Genomic DNA, 16,262 nt, shown 5'->3' with positions numbered 1-16,262 from the left:
GTGGCCCAGCCTTGGGGTTCCCCCCCCATCCCTGCAGGCAGAGAAGTGTGTACCAGCAGTGCGTCACAATAGAGGTTTCATACAGAAGCTTTAATTGTTAACAACTGGGAACAAGATGTGCTGCAGGGTGGCAGGAGGGGGTGGGGGGAGAGAAACTCCTGCTAGCCCCACTCCCATTCAGTATTCTTCCCCTTCTTCGGCCTCTGCTTCCACGGAATCCACACCCACCTCTTCATAATCTTTCTCCAGAGCTGCCAGGTCCTCCCGGGCCTCAGAGAACTCCCCTTCCTCCATGCCTTCCCCCACGTACCAGTGCACAAAGGCTCGCTTTGCGTACATGAGGTCAAACTTATGGTCCAGGCGGGCCCAGGCCTCGGCAATGGCGGTCGTGTTGCTCAGCATGCACACGGCCCGCTGCACCTTGGCCAGGTCACCCCCGGGGACGACAGTGGGGGGTTGGTAGTTGATGCCCACCTGCGAGAGAAAAGGGGAAGAAAGTCTGTGAAGCTTCAGCCAAACCCAGAAATGGTGACTGCTTTCATGGAAACAAGACACGTAGTTGCCTTCCTCATGCCAGGCAAGGTGTCAGGTGAGCAGGCTGTGGGTTTCTGGACAAGGACAATGGGGAAAAAGGAGCCCTGGAGCCGGCCAGCCTGGCTCAGGTCCAAGCTGCCGGAAGGGCTTTGTCCTAGCACTTGAGCCACATAAGGTACTCAGGTAACAGGACTGTTTCTTCTAAAAAGGGATACTGCTTTCTAGTCTTCAGATAAAATTTTCTCCATAGGCTTCCACCGAAGGGGATTCATTTCTGTAGCTGAAACCTCTTCCACTCAAGTCAGAGTGCTATGGTTTTATCACGAGGGGAGATCACCCCCCCATCTCCCATCAAGGGAGTGAGCCTGTGTGTCACAGGATGACAGGAATGCTGTCAGAAGTCCGAGGACTGTTGCCACTACTGCAACCAGAGGTGGACTATATGTGTGCTGAGTAGAAAGGGGGGTGATATCCAAGACCTGGGACCAAAGGGGAGGCATTCCAAGTTTCCAAACCAGGAGACAATGTATCCCAGAGCTTTGGGCAGTGATACACAGGGTCAGTTAGAACCAGGCTCAGCAAACTTTGTCTATAAATGTCAAGACAGCACATATCCTAAGCTGGGCAGGCCACATGGTCACGGTGACAAATGCTCATTCTGTCTGCAGCACAAAAGCAGCCCCAACCACACACCAGGTGTGCCTGTGTTCACATAAAACTATTTACGATAGGTGGCTGGTCTGCCAACCATGCCGAGCCCTGAATGCAGAGTAGAAAGTGCTAGTTAAGGACCCAGTGCAGAGGTGCCTGGGTGGCTCAGTGGGTTAAAGCCTCTGCCTTTCACCAGACAGGGTCCTGGGATCTAGCCCCACATTGGGCTCTCTGCTTAGCAAGGAGCCTGCTTCACTCTCTCTCTCTTTCTGCCTGCCTCTGCCTACTCGTGATCTCTGTTAAATAAATAAAAACTTAAAAAAAAAAAAAAAAGGACCCAGTGCAGTAAGCTCACCAGCAGTGAGTTCTGAACCAGCAGAGGTGGCATGAAGAGCAAGGCAGAGAGAAGCTCATTTTTCCAGATAGAAAGCTTGACAGGGCTTAGTATTCAAGTATTGGACAAAGCTTCAAAGTGACAAGTTTCCTATCCTGTATCAAATGGAAGGTTGGTAAAAACTACGTGGAAGGCAAACTCAGGCCAAATTGCTGAGCCTACCAAAAGAGAAATAAATATGTTGCCATTTTTTCCCCAAAAATATTCGTGGAAGTTTTTCTTTAAATCAGACTGCATGGGACATTTAAATTGGGTTTAATTTCTATATGCCTGTGAAATGAAGTAGATTTTAGCAACAGCAGTGTTTATAGTAATGCCAATTTCAAATATCCACAAAAATTATCAAAATGCCTTGAAAATTTCTACATTTCTAAATCCAGACTACATTTCCCCACACTGATTCGCCACCCAAAAAAGGAACAAAGATTGTTCCAAAAATGTCCTGTTCTCTTAAAAAAATTCTCACCACAGATTATAGTGTGATAACTCAGGAAGGAAGTTCAAAAGGGACCAATGAATACATTATCACTCCGGCTAATTTATGACCAAAGGGCTGGCTGCCATGGAACGGGGGTATTCTCCACAAAGGGCATGCTGTGCTGGGTCTGCTGCTGCTGACAGGTAAAAACCACTCTGCATCACCCAGTCCTACCTTAAATCCTGTCGGGCACCAATCCACAAATTGGATGGTGCGCTTGGTCTTGATGGTGGCGATGGCTGCGTTGACATCTTTCGGGACCACGTCCCCCCTGTACAACATGCAGCAGGCCATGTACTTGCCGTGCCGAGGGTCACACTTGACCATCTGGTTGGCCGGCTCGAAGCAGGCATTGGTGATCTCAGCCACGGACAGCTGCTCGTGGTAGGCCTTCTCGGCAGAGATGACCGGGGCGTACGTGGCCAGGGGAAAGTGGATGCGGGGGTACGGGACCAGGTTGGTCTGGAATTCCGTCAAGTCCACGTTCAGGGCCCCATCGAATCGCAGGGAGGCCGTGATGGAGGACACGATCTGCCCGATCAGACGATTGAGGTTGGTGTACGTGGGCCGCTCGATATCCAGGTTGCGCCGACAGATGTCGTAGATGGCTTCGTTGTCCACCATGAAGGCACAGTCGGAATGCTCCAGGGTCGTGTGGGTGGTCAGGATGGAGTTGTAGGGCTCCACCACGGCCGTGGACACCTGGGGAGCTGGGTAAATGGCAAATTCCAGCTTGGACTTCTTGCCGTAGTCCACCGACAGCCGCTCCATGAGCAGAGACGCGAACCCAGAGCCGGTGCCGCCCCCGAAACTGTGGAAGATGAGGAAGCCCTGCAGCCCCGTGCACAGATCCGCCTGAGAGAAATCACAGACCGTGGGTCAGCGCCTGCAGAAGCCACACCGCCGACCTCCAGCGAGCCACGGTCACTCCTCTTTTCCTCTGCAGGACGCTACGCGTTCGAATCGTCCACAGCGCACACGCGGGACACTCAGGAGCAAAGCAAGGCGGACGTTAAGATGGATGGACGATGGATGCACGAAGCCACCCGTGAAGGAAGACGGGGACTCAAGAGTCTGGCCTGGGGTTTGGCCAGAGTGGCCTCACAGTCCCCATCCCCACCCGCCCTCCCGTCCAGGGCAAAGTCCACAGGACGCCCTCTTACCAGTTTTCGGATCCGGTCCAGGACCAGGTCGACGATCTCCTTGCCGATGGTATAATGGCCTCTGGCGTAATTATTGGCTGCGTCCTCCTTCCCCGTGATCAGCTGCTCCGGGTGGAAGAGCTGCCTGTAGGTCCCCGTGCGCACTTCATCTACAAAGAGGATGCGTGGGCCGCGTGTCTTTAAGGCCTGTTGTTAACTCACCAAGAGGGAGGGATTCGGGGACCCGCTGCATCTACCACGCACATGCTGGGCCTTGGGGGTCAGCAGTGTCAGTGTCTCACAGGAAATCTCTCTCTGTGACATGCGGACCACAACTGCGATCTGTGGCCCTAGCACGGAAAGTCAAGTGGAGGTACAAAGTCCAATCTGACCGGTTCCCAAAGAAGGGAAAAAGCTCACACCTGCACGCACGCGATTATTTCTTCCCAGCTGTAGCTACAGCAACAGTGTGCCTAAGAAGCCCTTACATATGAGATAGTCACCAGGTCAGCGTGACTTCTGCCAGGCAGTCCCGACAGGGCACCCTAGGTGGCCCGAGGCTCACAGACTTCAGGCTGACATTCTGTCTCCTCCTGGGTTGCCACTGAAAGGTGCGTCTCTTTGCAGCTCTCCTTGGCCACCACCTCAGGCTTCTCAGCTGGTAGATCCCAAGGAATGTTCTCTATTTACCTTCTGCGTCTAAGATGCAGGTCAAGACTCTTGTGCACCAGCAACACCTTGTGGCAGCGTTAACGAAGGACCCGTGACCGGGCACCCTGCACCCTGCTCTACACAACCACCTGCCTGGGTCTGAGAGGGCCTCGAGTGGCTCTATTACCAGCCTCTTTTTCCTGGATATTAGGTTCTCCTGCATTAGGAGCCTCGGTGCCAAAGACACTTTAAGCACTCACCCTGTAGTTTCTCACCCAACACAGCCACAGGCATATACTCGCGTGTCCCATCCTTTCTGTGGAAGGATTCAAAGGAGCACAGGGGACGTGGGTGGGGCTTCAGGGAGACTCTCTCACTGTCCCAGGAAAGCTGCCCAAGTGCCCCAGTACCTACCGACCACGGTGGGTTCCAGGTCCACAAACACCGCTCTGGGCACATGCTTGCCAGCCCCAGTCTCGCTGAAGAACGTGTTGAAGGAGTCATCCCCACCGCCGATGGTTTTGTCACTTGGCATCTGACCGTCGGGCTGAATTCCATGTTCAAGGCAGTACAGTTCCCAGCAGGCATTGCCGATCTGGACACCTGCCTGCCCCACGTGGATAGAGATGCACTCGCGCTGGGAACCAGAACACAAACCTTGAGACCTCCTTGTTTTTAAGGCAATCGACGCTATATGGCATGGAAATGAGACCTAATATCATAAGTTAGTATTTGTAAAATATTCTGTTGTCTTTTTTTTAGATTGTATTTATTTATTTGTCGGGGGGGGGGTGAAAGCAGGCAGGGGGAGCAGCTGGCTTCCTGCTAAGCAAGGAGCCAGATGTGGGACTCGATCCCAGGACTCTGGGATCATGAGCTGAGCCGAAGGCAGATGCTTCACCCACTGAGCCACCCAGGTGTCCAGTGGGTGGGCACCTGGGTGGCTCAGTTGTCTTAAGATCTCCTCAGACATTATATCCCATGAGCTTCCAATAATAATTTTATATCTGAACACTTATCTATCCAACATGGACAGACATACACTTAAACTGTGAATAGTAATAGAGTCACTATAATTAGTCTTTCAAGCCATCAGTAAGTAATGTAACAAGTAGAAACCATGGCTTATAGGGGCACCTGGGTGGCTCATTGGTTAAGTGTCTATCTTCAGCTCAGGTCATGATCCCAGGGTCCTGGGATCAAGCCCCACATCCGGCTGCCTGCTCGGTGGAAAGACTGCTTCTCCCTCTCCCACTTCCCCTGCTTGTGTTCCCTCTCTCACTGTCCTTCTCTGTCAAATAAATAAATAAAATCTTAAAAAAAAAAGAAGCCATGGCTTAAAAAATCAGACAAAATATATGAAATAACAGTTTAAGATTTTATTTATTTATTTGAGAGAGAGAAAGAATGAGGAAGAGAGAGCATGAGAGAAGAGAGGTCAGCAGGAGAAGCAGACTCCCTGCTGAGCAGGGAGCCCCATGTGGGACTCGTTCCCAGGACTCCAGGATCATGACCTGAGCCAAAGGCAATTGCTTAACCAATGAGCCACCCAGGCGCCCCTGAAATAACAGTTTAAAGTCACTGGACAAAAGGCAGCACAAGACAGTGATTAAAGCAATGTAAGCCTTAGCACTGCCCCAGAAGACTATGGGGAGTTTCCAGGCTGCATGAGGGAGTAGGGGTGTGGTGAAGAAACCTAAAGCCCTGGGACCTCCCTGAATTGAGAGAGAATTCAGTGTTCAGGGAGGCCAAAGCATCTAGAAATGGTGCTAACAGTGGTGGGGAGAAAGCTGCACAAGGAGCCTTGAGGATGTCAGCAGAGAGTCCCACTTGAGTCTACAGTAGAGCGGCACTCAGCACCCGTGTGTGAGGGACTCCTGAGCTCCCGTCAGTCATGAAGGAAAGGCCTCCTAACTCACAAAGCACCAAAAGGAGTCCTCAGTAGTAGGGCCAAATGAGACCTATACTAAAGGCTGTTTGGAACTCACCTAAAGCTTAAAAGCACACCTCAAAAGGATCAAATTATTTCTAGGTATTTAATAGCATCCCAGAAGAAAGCCTAAGAATAGTTAAGTCAATACAAAAACAAAACAAAACAAAACAAAACAAAAAAAACACCAAACCAAACCAAACCAAAAAAACCCAAAGCAAAAAACATAAAACAAACCCTAACACCCAACAATTTAAAATTTATAATGTCAATCTAAACTTACCACGTATAAACACACACAGAGACACAGAATATATAACCATACATGAAAAGAAAAAGTAATCGATACAAACAGACTGAACTAGTCGATGACAGAACTAGCAAAGGAGGACATTAAAACAGTTATCACGTAGGGGCACCTGGGTAGCTCAGTTGTTAAGCATCTGCCTTTGGCTCAGGTCATGATCCCGGGGTCCTGGGATCAAGTCCTGCATCAGGCTCCTTGCTCAGCAGGGAGCCTACTTCTCCCTTTCCCACTCCTCCTGCTTGTGTTCCCTCTCTTGCTGTCTCTCTCTGTCTCTGTCAAGTAAATAGATAAAATCTTTCTAAAAAATTGCTATTATGTATCCATATCTCAGGAAGGTAGAAGAGACAATGAGGAGAAATATAAAAAAGACCTATATCAAACTGCTAATGATAAAAGGAATGCCTGAAATGCAAAATACACTGGGTGGAATTAATAGCTGATTATATAATAAAGATGAAAAGATGTGGGGCGCCTGCATGGCTCAGTCGGTTGAGCGTCTGCCTTCGGCTCAGGTCGCGTGATCCCAGGGTCCTGGAACAGAGCCGCATATCAGGCGCTCCATATCAGGCTCCCTGTTCGTCGGGAGGCCTGCTTCTCCCTCTCCCTCTCCCACTGTTTGTGTTCCCTCTCTCGCTGTGTCTCTCTCTGTCAAATAAATAAATAAATCTTAAAAAAAATAAATCTTAAAAAAAAAGATGAAAAGATGTGCAGGTAACATAAAAGTTCTAGAATATAAGTGAATACTTACAGAATATATGAATATACTTAATGTGACTGAATTATACTTAAATGGTTAAAATGGTAAATTTGGTGCCATGTGTAATTAACCACAAAAAAAGTGATACTCAGCAAGAAAAAGCAACCGTATTGATACATGCAACATGGATGAATCTCAAAACAATTATAGTCTATGAAAGAATTCAAACACCAAAATATGAACTCAATAATCCCATATATAGAAAATTCTAGAAAATACATCTAAGTAGATTAGTAGTGGAGCAAGAGTGTCAAGAGGGAGGATTTTCAAAGGAGTAGAAGGAAACTTTTGGGGGTAATGGGAGTTTTTTTTTTTTTCTTCACTGAGGTGATGGTTTCATGGATTATCAGTATGTTACTAAATGTTAAACCTTAAAAAAAAAAAACCCAAAAAACCAAGAACAGAGGGAGAGCCTCTGCACTGTTAAAAGATCAGTGTTTTTTTTTTTTTTAAAGATTTTATTTATTTATTTGACAGAGAGAAGGAGATCACAAGTAGACAGAGAGGCAGGCAGAGAGAGAGAGGGGGAGGAAGCAGGATCCCTGCTGAGCAGAGAGCCTGATTTGGGGCTCAATCCCAGGACCCTGAGACCATAACCTGAGCCAAAGGCAGAGGCTTAACCCACTGAGCCACCCAGGCGCCCCAAGATCAGTGTTTTGAAAGACTTGTTCTAATTCTGTCTAGATTTCACTGCATTCAGAAGTTTAATCATGTAATTGACAGTTTTCTAAATTAAAATTTTACAGAAATACTAACTGGCAAATAATTACAACACAACAACAGATATAATTCTATTGAGTTAAAAAAATACATAAAAGGTACATAAAAATAAAAAATACATAAATGTTAGGGGCACCTGGGTGGCTCAGCGGGTTAAGCCTCTACCCAGGTCATAATCCCAGGGTCCTGGGATCGAGCCCAGCATCGGGCTCTCTGCTCAGCGGGGAGCCTGCTTCCCCCTCTCTCTCTGCCTGCCTCTTTGCCTACTTGTGATCTCTCTCTCTGTTAAATAAAGAAATTTTAAAAATCTTAAAAAAAATTCATAAATGTTAAACCTCATCGAATTACAGAATTTATTTTATTTTATTTTATTTTATGACAGTGATAAGTCAATAAAACTAAAAAGAGGTAAAATAAAGACTTTGTCAGACATTCGAAAACTGAGAGAATTAATTATAAGCAGATTATTACAACAAGAAATGTTAAAAGAATTATACCAGACAGAAAGAAAGCATTAGATGGAAAACTGGAACTACGCAAAGCAACGAAGAATACCAAAACTACTAAAGACTTGGGCAAACATAAAAGAACTTTTGTTGAATTTTAAAAATAGAATCAGGGGCGCCTGGGTGGCTCAGTGGGTTAAAGCCTCTGCTTTTGGCTCAGGTCATGGTCTCAAGGTCCTGAGATCGAGCCCCACATCGGGCTCTCTGCTCAGCAGGGAGCCTGCTTCCTCCTCTCTCTCTCTGCCTGCCTCTCTGCCTACTTGTGATCTGTCTGTCAAATAAATAAATAAATAAGTCTTTAAAAAAAATAGAATCAAACGTTAAAGCAAAAACAATGATTTACTGTGGGATTTATAGCTTGTATAAAATTAAAATATGACCAGCAGTACCAAAGAGGCAAGAAGGAGGAATGGAAGTATATGGCTGGGACATGGTATTATAGCACTTAAGGGCAGACTGCGACAGACTGAAGATGTGCTCTATAACCCCCAAGACGACCACAAAAAAATTAAATGAAGTGGTATAGCCACAAAGCTAATAAAAAAGATAAAATGGAATCATAAAAACAATCCAAAAGAGGCAGGAAAAGAGAGGAAAGAGGGAACAAACAGGAGATAAACAGAAAACAAATAGCAACCTGGTAGATTTAAACCCAACCACACCACTAATCACATTAAACAACATTACAAATTAAATGAAAATACCTGATTAACAGGTAGATTGTCAGAGAAAAAGCAAAGCCTAACTATTAGCTAACTGCAAGAAGCCCAGAGATAGGTTCCAAAGTAAAGGATGGAAAATGATATACTGTGCTAAGGCTAAACCAAAGGCAAGCTAGAGTGGCTAGATGAGCAGGGCAGTTTCCATTTAATTTTACTTTCTGCTGACACTGGCTTGCTATTAGCATATGGACTGACCTTGGTCTAGCAGGAGGGAGTTAGGATGGATGTGACGGGGCCATCAGGTGTTCCTCCAAGCAGGTTTAGAGGAAACACCACCCTGGCTGAGGCAGGGCACAAGGGCTGGGAGGAGGGCGCAGGCACGCGGCAGGGCGGTCACATCCCTCAGGCACGTGGGAACAAGGTGGTGAGCCTGGAGCCTTCCACTCTGCCACTCGTCTCCCACTTCTCCAAGAGCACCACGGTGGGCAGGAACCCAGAGTGTCAAAGTTCCTGGTATTGTCCCTGGTGAGGGGGCTGCCTGGGTCACACCTGGCTGGACAGCACATGGCTCACAGGAGCCCCGACAGAAGAGAGCACTCAGCCTGGGAGGGGACAGTGTGGGATAGAGCAGGCCAGGACCAACACTGTTGCTTTCAAAGCAAAGAATTTTACTAAGGAAAGGGGGTCATTTCATAATGGTAAAGGGGACCAGATCGAGAGGAAGGCACAACAGTCCACAGTGGTTATGTATCATCAGAGTCACCGCTTCTTGATACAGAACTTCGAAATGTACAAAGAAAAACAGAACTGAAAGGTGAGACAGTCGGCAAAGACTTCAACATTCTCTCAATAACTGAATCAGATGGAAATCGGTCAGGGCACAGAAGACCTGGACAACATCATCAACCACACAGACCTAAATTACATTAGAAAACACTCCACCCCGCACAGCAGAATACACATTCTTCTCATACGCACAGGGAACATTTGCCAAGCAGACCATATTCTCCGCCAACCATAAGACAAGTCTAAACAAATTCCGAATTATTCAAATAAGAGTTTGAGCGGGAGGCGAGAGGAGACCCCTGAGCAGCCCTGCTCCTGCCACCAGTCACAATCACCATAGCCCTGAAGAGCAAGGCCAAGACCCTCAGTTGCCTCCACCCCCAGCACTCCTGGCAACAAGCCCAGATCATTGTAACCATGGGTATTATTTTCCCATCATCTAATTATGATCACACTATAGTTCAGAAATCTCTAACTAGGGGAGCCTGGGTAGCTCAGCTGGTTGAGTGTCTGCTCAGCGGGCAGCCTGCTTCTCCCTCTCCCTGCTGCTCCCCCTTCTTGTACTCTCTCTCTCTGTCAAATAATAAAATCTTTTAAAACAAAAGTCTCAAACCACTTCAAGTTGTTTCTAATTTCCTGACCCCACACTGTAATCTCCCAGCTTTCAGGACGGATGGTCTGAGACCCCAAATTCTGCTTTTGGCCTTGTTTTTAATAAGTGAAAGACAAGGGACTATATCACAGCCGATAAGTCTAATTCTGATTCCAAACAGACTGCAATAATGAGCCAAAAAAAAAAAAATTACCTTTAGAGGCAGGGACAAATTCTCCAGAAGGTACTCAACTTTGTGATGAGGCTCAGGGATGCACAAAGTTGGATTTTAAGCAAAATTTCTGCTGCTGGGATTCCCAATAAATTCATCTTCTGACACAAACCCTTCTAATAAACACAAATACCGAGAATGGCCAACTTGCCACCACCTCCCCCTCCCCAGTGGCTTCCCAATCTAGTTTGTTCAGCTAAGTACTATGAATTTTATTTATTTATTTTTTAAAATATTTTATTTATTTATTTGACAGACAGAGATCACAAGTAGGCAGAGAGGCATGCAGAGAGAGAGGGGGAAGCAGGCTCCCCGCTGAGCAGAGAGCCCGATGCTGGGCTCGATCCCAGGACACTGGGATTATGACCTGGGTAGAGGCTTAACCCACTGAGCCACCCAGGCGCCCCAGTACTAGGAATTTTAAAAATCAAATTTCAGGCATTTCAAATTGAGAAGACCGTAACATATCAAGCAACTATGGTGGAATAGCTCTTCTGATAAATCAGGATTCTGATAAATCATAAATCTTCGGACAAATCATGGTGTTTTTCTCTCTTAAGAGGAAGCCTTTGCTAAAAACAATAGCTCCTAAAAATGATGAAATGCGCAAATATCTTCTAATCTTGAAGCTTCCTTTTACCTGTATGGTAACAGAAGATACCTTTCCTTTATACTTGGAATAATTCACCTCTACAAGGAATTTATTTGAGCAGCTTGATTTCATGTTGTGCAATGACCAGTAAGAGACACCTCAAAACCAACTTTTACAAAGGGAGAATGCAGAGGTTAGTATGAATTATTATATAGTGAATTATTATATAGCTTGTATATATACATATAGTTGTATACACACACACACACACACACACACACACACACACACACACAAAGTTTGGAAGCTACCACAGTAATCGGCAGAGGAAACAGGATGAAGTCTCAGCCTCAGTTAACTGGGAACAAGTGAAACTTGAACTGGACCACGTGAAGTCCTGTCTGAAGACTGCTCTGGCTGCTCTCCACCTAAGGCTGTCCTCTTAGGCACTGCTTGTTCAGAAATACACAATGACAGAGGCGTTGGCTGGGTTCAATCGATGTGCAAACTATTAACGTGTTAATTCAACCAACTACCTAGTAGATCTATGAGCTGAGGATATAAAATGCATGACTTAAAGGCAGAAGCTTAGCCTGCTGTAGAAGTCAGGAATTCACATATATTGCCAATAAAAGGGCATCTGATAATATCTACAAAATCACAGCCATCCACTTCTGGCATCGCATATACACCTACACCAGTAAGAAAGGGCACATGCACAGACTGGAAAAAAAATCCAAGTATCTAGCAACCCCAAACAGGTTGAATGATCTAGAGCCACACACTAGAATACTGTGCAGCAGTAAACAACAATGCAGATCTTTGAAGGTGGATACGGAGGGCGCTGGATTTTTTCTACAATGCAAAAACAAGGTGCAAGACTGTATACTGTGTGCTACTTAAAAAATATATATATTTTATCTATTTATTTGACAGATCACAAGTAGGCAGAGGGAGAGGGGGAAGCAGGCTTCCCGCCGAGCAAAGGGCCCGATGCAGGGCTCGATTCCAGGACCCTGAGATCAAGACTTGAGGATAAGGCAGAGGCTTAACCCACTGAGCTACCCAGGCACCCCTTGTGTGCTACCTCCGGTGCAAGAAAGGGGAATGTAAGCCTATCTACTCGTTTGCTTGGTTTTGCACTAAGAAAACTCGAAGTATAAACCAATTTAAATAAATAAATAAATACCTTATCTAATGAAGGAAGCAAAATTTTTCAGCATATATATGCGTTTTCTATGATCCTTAATTCAAGACGCTGTAAATACTGCCTATTTCTGTAAGCGCCCTCATGAGCCCACAGAGTAACAGAGACAAGTCGGAGAATTCGAATGCAGCACCTAGTGGTGCTCAAGGAAGGAAGAGTCTGGAAGGGCGAGGGCAGCGGGCGCAAACCCCGGACCCGCACGCTCCTGGTAGCACAAGCATCCCAGACCTGCGGAGTTAGGGTCACCCTCGCGCCCCACTGCCACCTAGATCTGCCCCCCAGAGCCCCATGGCCCCCGACACCCCCGTCGAAGCCTCCCGTCATACCATTGTGATTGCCTCCTGGTCGCACGCCGGATTTCACCTCCTCTCAGTGCAATGCCACGCGCCCAACTGCCTGCCCTCCACACCGCATCGCGTGTCCTGATTGGCTCACTGCTCACGCGAATGTCATTGGCTCCGACCACTTGAAGGGGCGAGTCCCATGTCGGGATCTAAATCGTGATTGACTATTTTCTTGACCTGTGAAATCGCTTTTGACTGGTCATCACTTTGGGCGGGAAGCAGCAACCTGGTGGTGGGAATGCAGAGGTTGAGTGTCTCTTGGAACATTGGCAGGAAGCTGCCGGGCTAATGCCCAATGAATGACTGTAGAGGGGTGGCAGCGGGGCGCCCCGGTTAGGGGTGGAGGCCATGCTACCGTAGTTCGCATCGCCCGAGCCCCATATGTTCATATGTAAAATGTAGTCTTCCTACATTTTTAGTTTTATACTTTTACAGGAGTATTGGAAGTGACAAGGGCTGTTAACGGTGAAAGGGTCTTGCAGACTTAAGCTCGAGCAGATACATTTTAGGGTGGTTTGTTTTTGTTTTTGTTTTTGTTTTTCTTTAGCAGCCTTTTACTGATGCTGATGTTAATAACCTGGGCTGGTAAGAATCTTTAACTCCTGGATCTCTCAGGGGCAGATGTAACAGGACTTCTGCAAGAAGAGGATATGATGTGGACCACGTGATAGGTTCCCTGCGGGAAGTGGCTGGGGAGCTCTAGGAAAGAGGGAAAGGTTAGTTCTGCCTTCTAGGAGACAGCATTTATCTAGGTCTCAAAGAAAAGTATCTCGAGTTTTCCAAGCAGCAAAGAGACCTAGATGGCGTGGGCAGAGAGGGCCTGGGGACAAGGAGGTCTGAGAGTTGCAAGATTCAGCCAGGAGCACGCAGACTGCGGTGAAGAGGGTAGCATGGAAGGTTCTGGGTGGGGCCAGCATGACTGTGGCCAGACCAAGGAGTTTGGCTTTACTGGGTGGGTTGGAAACCAACCACAGGTGCACACTGGATTGGCCAATTAGGGAGTGCATAAGACCACAGGGTGAGGATAGGGGCAGGAGACCTCACACTGCAGAAAGCCAAAGAATTACCCACCCACCCACTCACACACCTTAGTGAAAGGACACACAGAGTTTGCAAGGTTCCTGGAAGGGAGTTTGATGCGCTCGGTTCACTACCCCATTCTTGCTATTGCTCCATGGGAGAGTCTGTATTTACCCTGCAGAAGAAAAGAGCCCCTTCTCTTGGTTCTTCTAAGTACTACCTGAATGAACTAGAATTTTCATATGGAAGACCGGACCAAAAAGAAGTTAAATACTGAGAATATAAATAAATAAATACAAAGTATGTATAGTAATAGAAACATAAAATACATACTTGTCTTTTTATTATTGGGTTGTAAGAGCTCTTTATATATTTTGGATACAAGCCCCTTACCATATATATGATTTGCAAATATTTTCTTCCATTCTGTGGATTATTGCCTTTTCACTTTCTTGATGGTGTCCCTCCAAACACAAAAGTTTTAAATTTTACTGAAGCCCAGTTTATCCATACTTTTCTTAGGTTGCTTGAACTTTTCATGTCATATTTAAAAAACGATTCCTTAAACCACCGTCATGAAGATGTACTCTTTTGTTTCCTTCTCAGAGTTTGTTGAGAGTTTGTTGAGAGTTTATCTAAACTAATCCATAAAGTTGCTGCTTCAGCAACTATTTTTTTGTGGCTAAGGAGCCTGCAGTGGCCTTAAACTGATACTGACCGGTCGCAAGAGTATATGCCCTAGATAACAGCTCAGAGATTCACAGGTAAATGTAAATCCCTGATATGACTCTTAATTGTCCTTGTGATAAGCATTCTCAGGGCACCTCCCAGGGCCTTCCCCTTGTGCACTCTTTAGATAAGACCTCTGCAAAGTTTGCCAAAACCCATTCTTTTGAATTTGAATCGACTTAGCCTGGGAATCTCAAAGCACTCCACCTGTAGACCTTAATAAAGGGATGTACCCCGGGTTCTGCCAAGCTCTTTGCCTGAACCCCGCCCTAACCTCCTGGTGTGGCCCTTCAAGGTATGTTATGTATCCCTTCTAGAACCTGTAAGTAATAAACGTCTCTATTTCAACTTTTTTATGGTCTTCTGTGGAACGTAGGCTCACCATCCAGTGCCTCCAGGGCTCTACTTAACAAATGTTAAAGGACGCCTCGGTGGTGTGGCCCACTCTTGGTTTCCTTCCAGGTTATGATCTCAAGGTCATGATATTGAACCCCATGCAGGGCTCTGCATTCAGCTTAGAGTCTGCTTAAGTTTCTCTTTCCCTTTCCCTCTGCCCCTCTCCTCACGCCACACTCATGACCCACTGTCCCTCTCTCCCTCTCAAATAAATAAATAAATCTTTTTGGAAAATGTAGTTTAACAAAGTCACAAGACAGTTTTATAATTCAGCTCTTATATTTAGATCTTCGATCCATTTTGAGTTAATTTATGTGTGTGATGTGAAGTAAGGGGCCAACTTCATTATTTACATGTGCATAACCAGTTGTCCTAGCACAGTTTGTTGAAAAGACTATTCTTTTCCCGCATTGAATTGGCTCACAACCATTGCCAAAAATCAATTAGCCATCAAAAGAATGAGAAGACAAGCCACAGACTAGAAGAAAATATTTGCAAGAGCCATCTGATAAAGGACTATCATACAAAGTATTCAAAGAACTCTTAAAACTCAACAATAAGAAAACCAACAACCACATTAAAAATGGGCAAAAGACCCAAACAGACACCTACCAAAGAAGATATACACATGACAAATATGCATATGAAAATGCTCAACATTATATGTCAACAGAAATTTTTTAAAGATTTTATTTATTTATTCAACAGAGAGAGAGAGAGATCATAAGTAGGCAGAGAGGCAGGCAGAGAGAGAGGGGAAAGCAAGCTCCCCACTGAGCAGAGAGCCTAATGCTGGTTTCGATCCCAGGACCCTGAGACCATGACCTGAGCAGAAGGCAGAGGCTTAACCCACTGAGCCACACAGGCGCCCCTCAACATTATATGTCATTAGGGAACTGCAACTTAAAACAACAATGAGATACCACTACACACCCGTTAAAATGACAAAAATCCAAAATGCTGACGTTACCAAATGTTGCTGAGGATACTGAGCAATAGGAACACTCATTCATTGCCAGTAGGAATGCGAAATGGTACAGCTTGGCAGCTTCTTCAAAGACTAAACATATTCTTACCATATGATACAAGAATTACATTCCTCGGTACAGGCATACCTTGTTTTGTTGCACTTTGCTTTATTGAGTTTTTTATAAATCTTATAAAATGCATTGTGCATTGCCACCCATCACAGAGCAAGTCTATCAGTGTCATTTTTCCAACCATATTTACTCGCTTTGTGTCTTTTGTCACATTTTGGCAATTCTCATAATATTTCAAACTTTTTTTTAAAGATTTTATTTATTTATTTGCCAGACAAAGATCACAAGTAGGCAGAGAGGCAGGCAGAGAGAGAGAGAGGAGGAAGCAGGCTTCCCACCGAGCAGAGAACCCAATGTGGGGTTCAAACCCAGAACCCTGGGATCATGACCTGAGCTGAAGGCAGAGGCTTTAACCCACTGAGCCACCCAGGCGCCCCTATTTCAAACTTTTTAATTATTATTGTATCTGTTATGGTGGTCTGTGAGTGATCTTTGCTGTTACTGTTGTAATAGTTACGGGGTGCCACAAACCATGCCCATATATGATGGCAGACTTTGTGGGCAAATATTGTGTGTGTTCTGATTACTCCAC

General features: G+C 45.9%; 1 protein-coding gene across 1 annotated transcript; it reads right to left on the bottom strand.

Annotated features, from left to right (window-relative positions):
- Nucleotides 1-159: 159 nt before the first annotated feature.
- Nucleotides 160-12,523, bottom strand: LOC111142377 (tubulin alpha-3 chain). Its single transcript, XM_022495399.1, has 5 exons — nucleotides 12,468-12,523; nucleotides 4,265-4,487; nucleotides 3,221-3,369; nucleotides 2,232-2,912; nucleotides 160-474 (listed from the first exon to the last, which is right to left on the bottom strand). The coding sequence occupies exons 1-5, from the start codon at nucleotides 12,468-12,470 to the stop codon at nucleotides 178-180; spliced, it is 1,353 nt and encodes a 450-aa protein (XP_022351107.1). The 5' UTR covers nucleotides 12,471-12,523; the 3' UTR covers nucleotides 160-177.
- Nucleotides 12,524-16,262: the final 3,739 nt, after the last annotated feature.

Source organism: Enhydra lutris, unplaced genomic scaffold (genome assembly GCF_002288905.1).
Source record: "Enhydra lutris kenyoni isolate GAN:26980312 unplaced genomic scaffold, ASM228890v2 scaffoldscaffold8, whole genome shotgun sequence".
Lineage (NCBI taxonomy): Eukaryota > Metazoa > Chordata > Mammalia > Carnivora > Mustelidae > Enhydra > Enhydra lutris.
This window is presented reverse-complemented; position numbering and strand designations above follow the sequence as displayed.

Coding starts and splice junctions, on each gene's coding strand:
- LOC111142377 (XM_022495399.1), bottom strand. Junction 2,913..3,220: donor TGGACCGGATCCGAAAACTG/GTAAGAGGGCGT, acceptor GATTTCTCTCAG/GCGGATCTGTGCACGGGGCT. Junction 475..2,231: donor GGTGCCCGACAGGATTTAAG/GTAGGACTGGGT, acceptor TTTCTCTCGCAG/GTGGGCATCAACTACCAACC.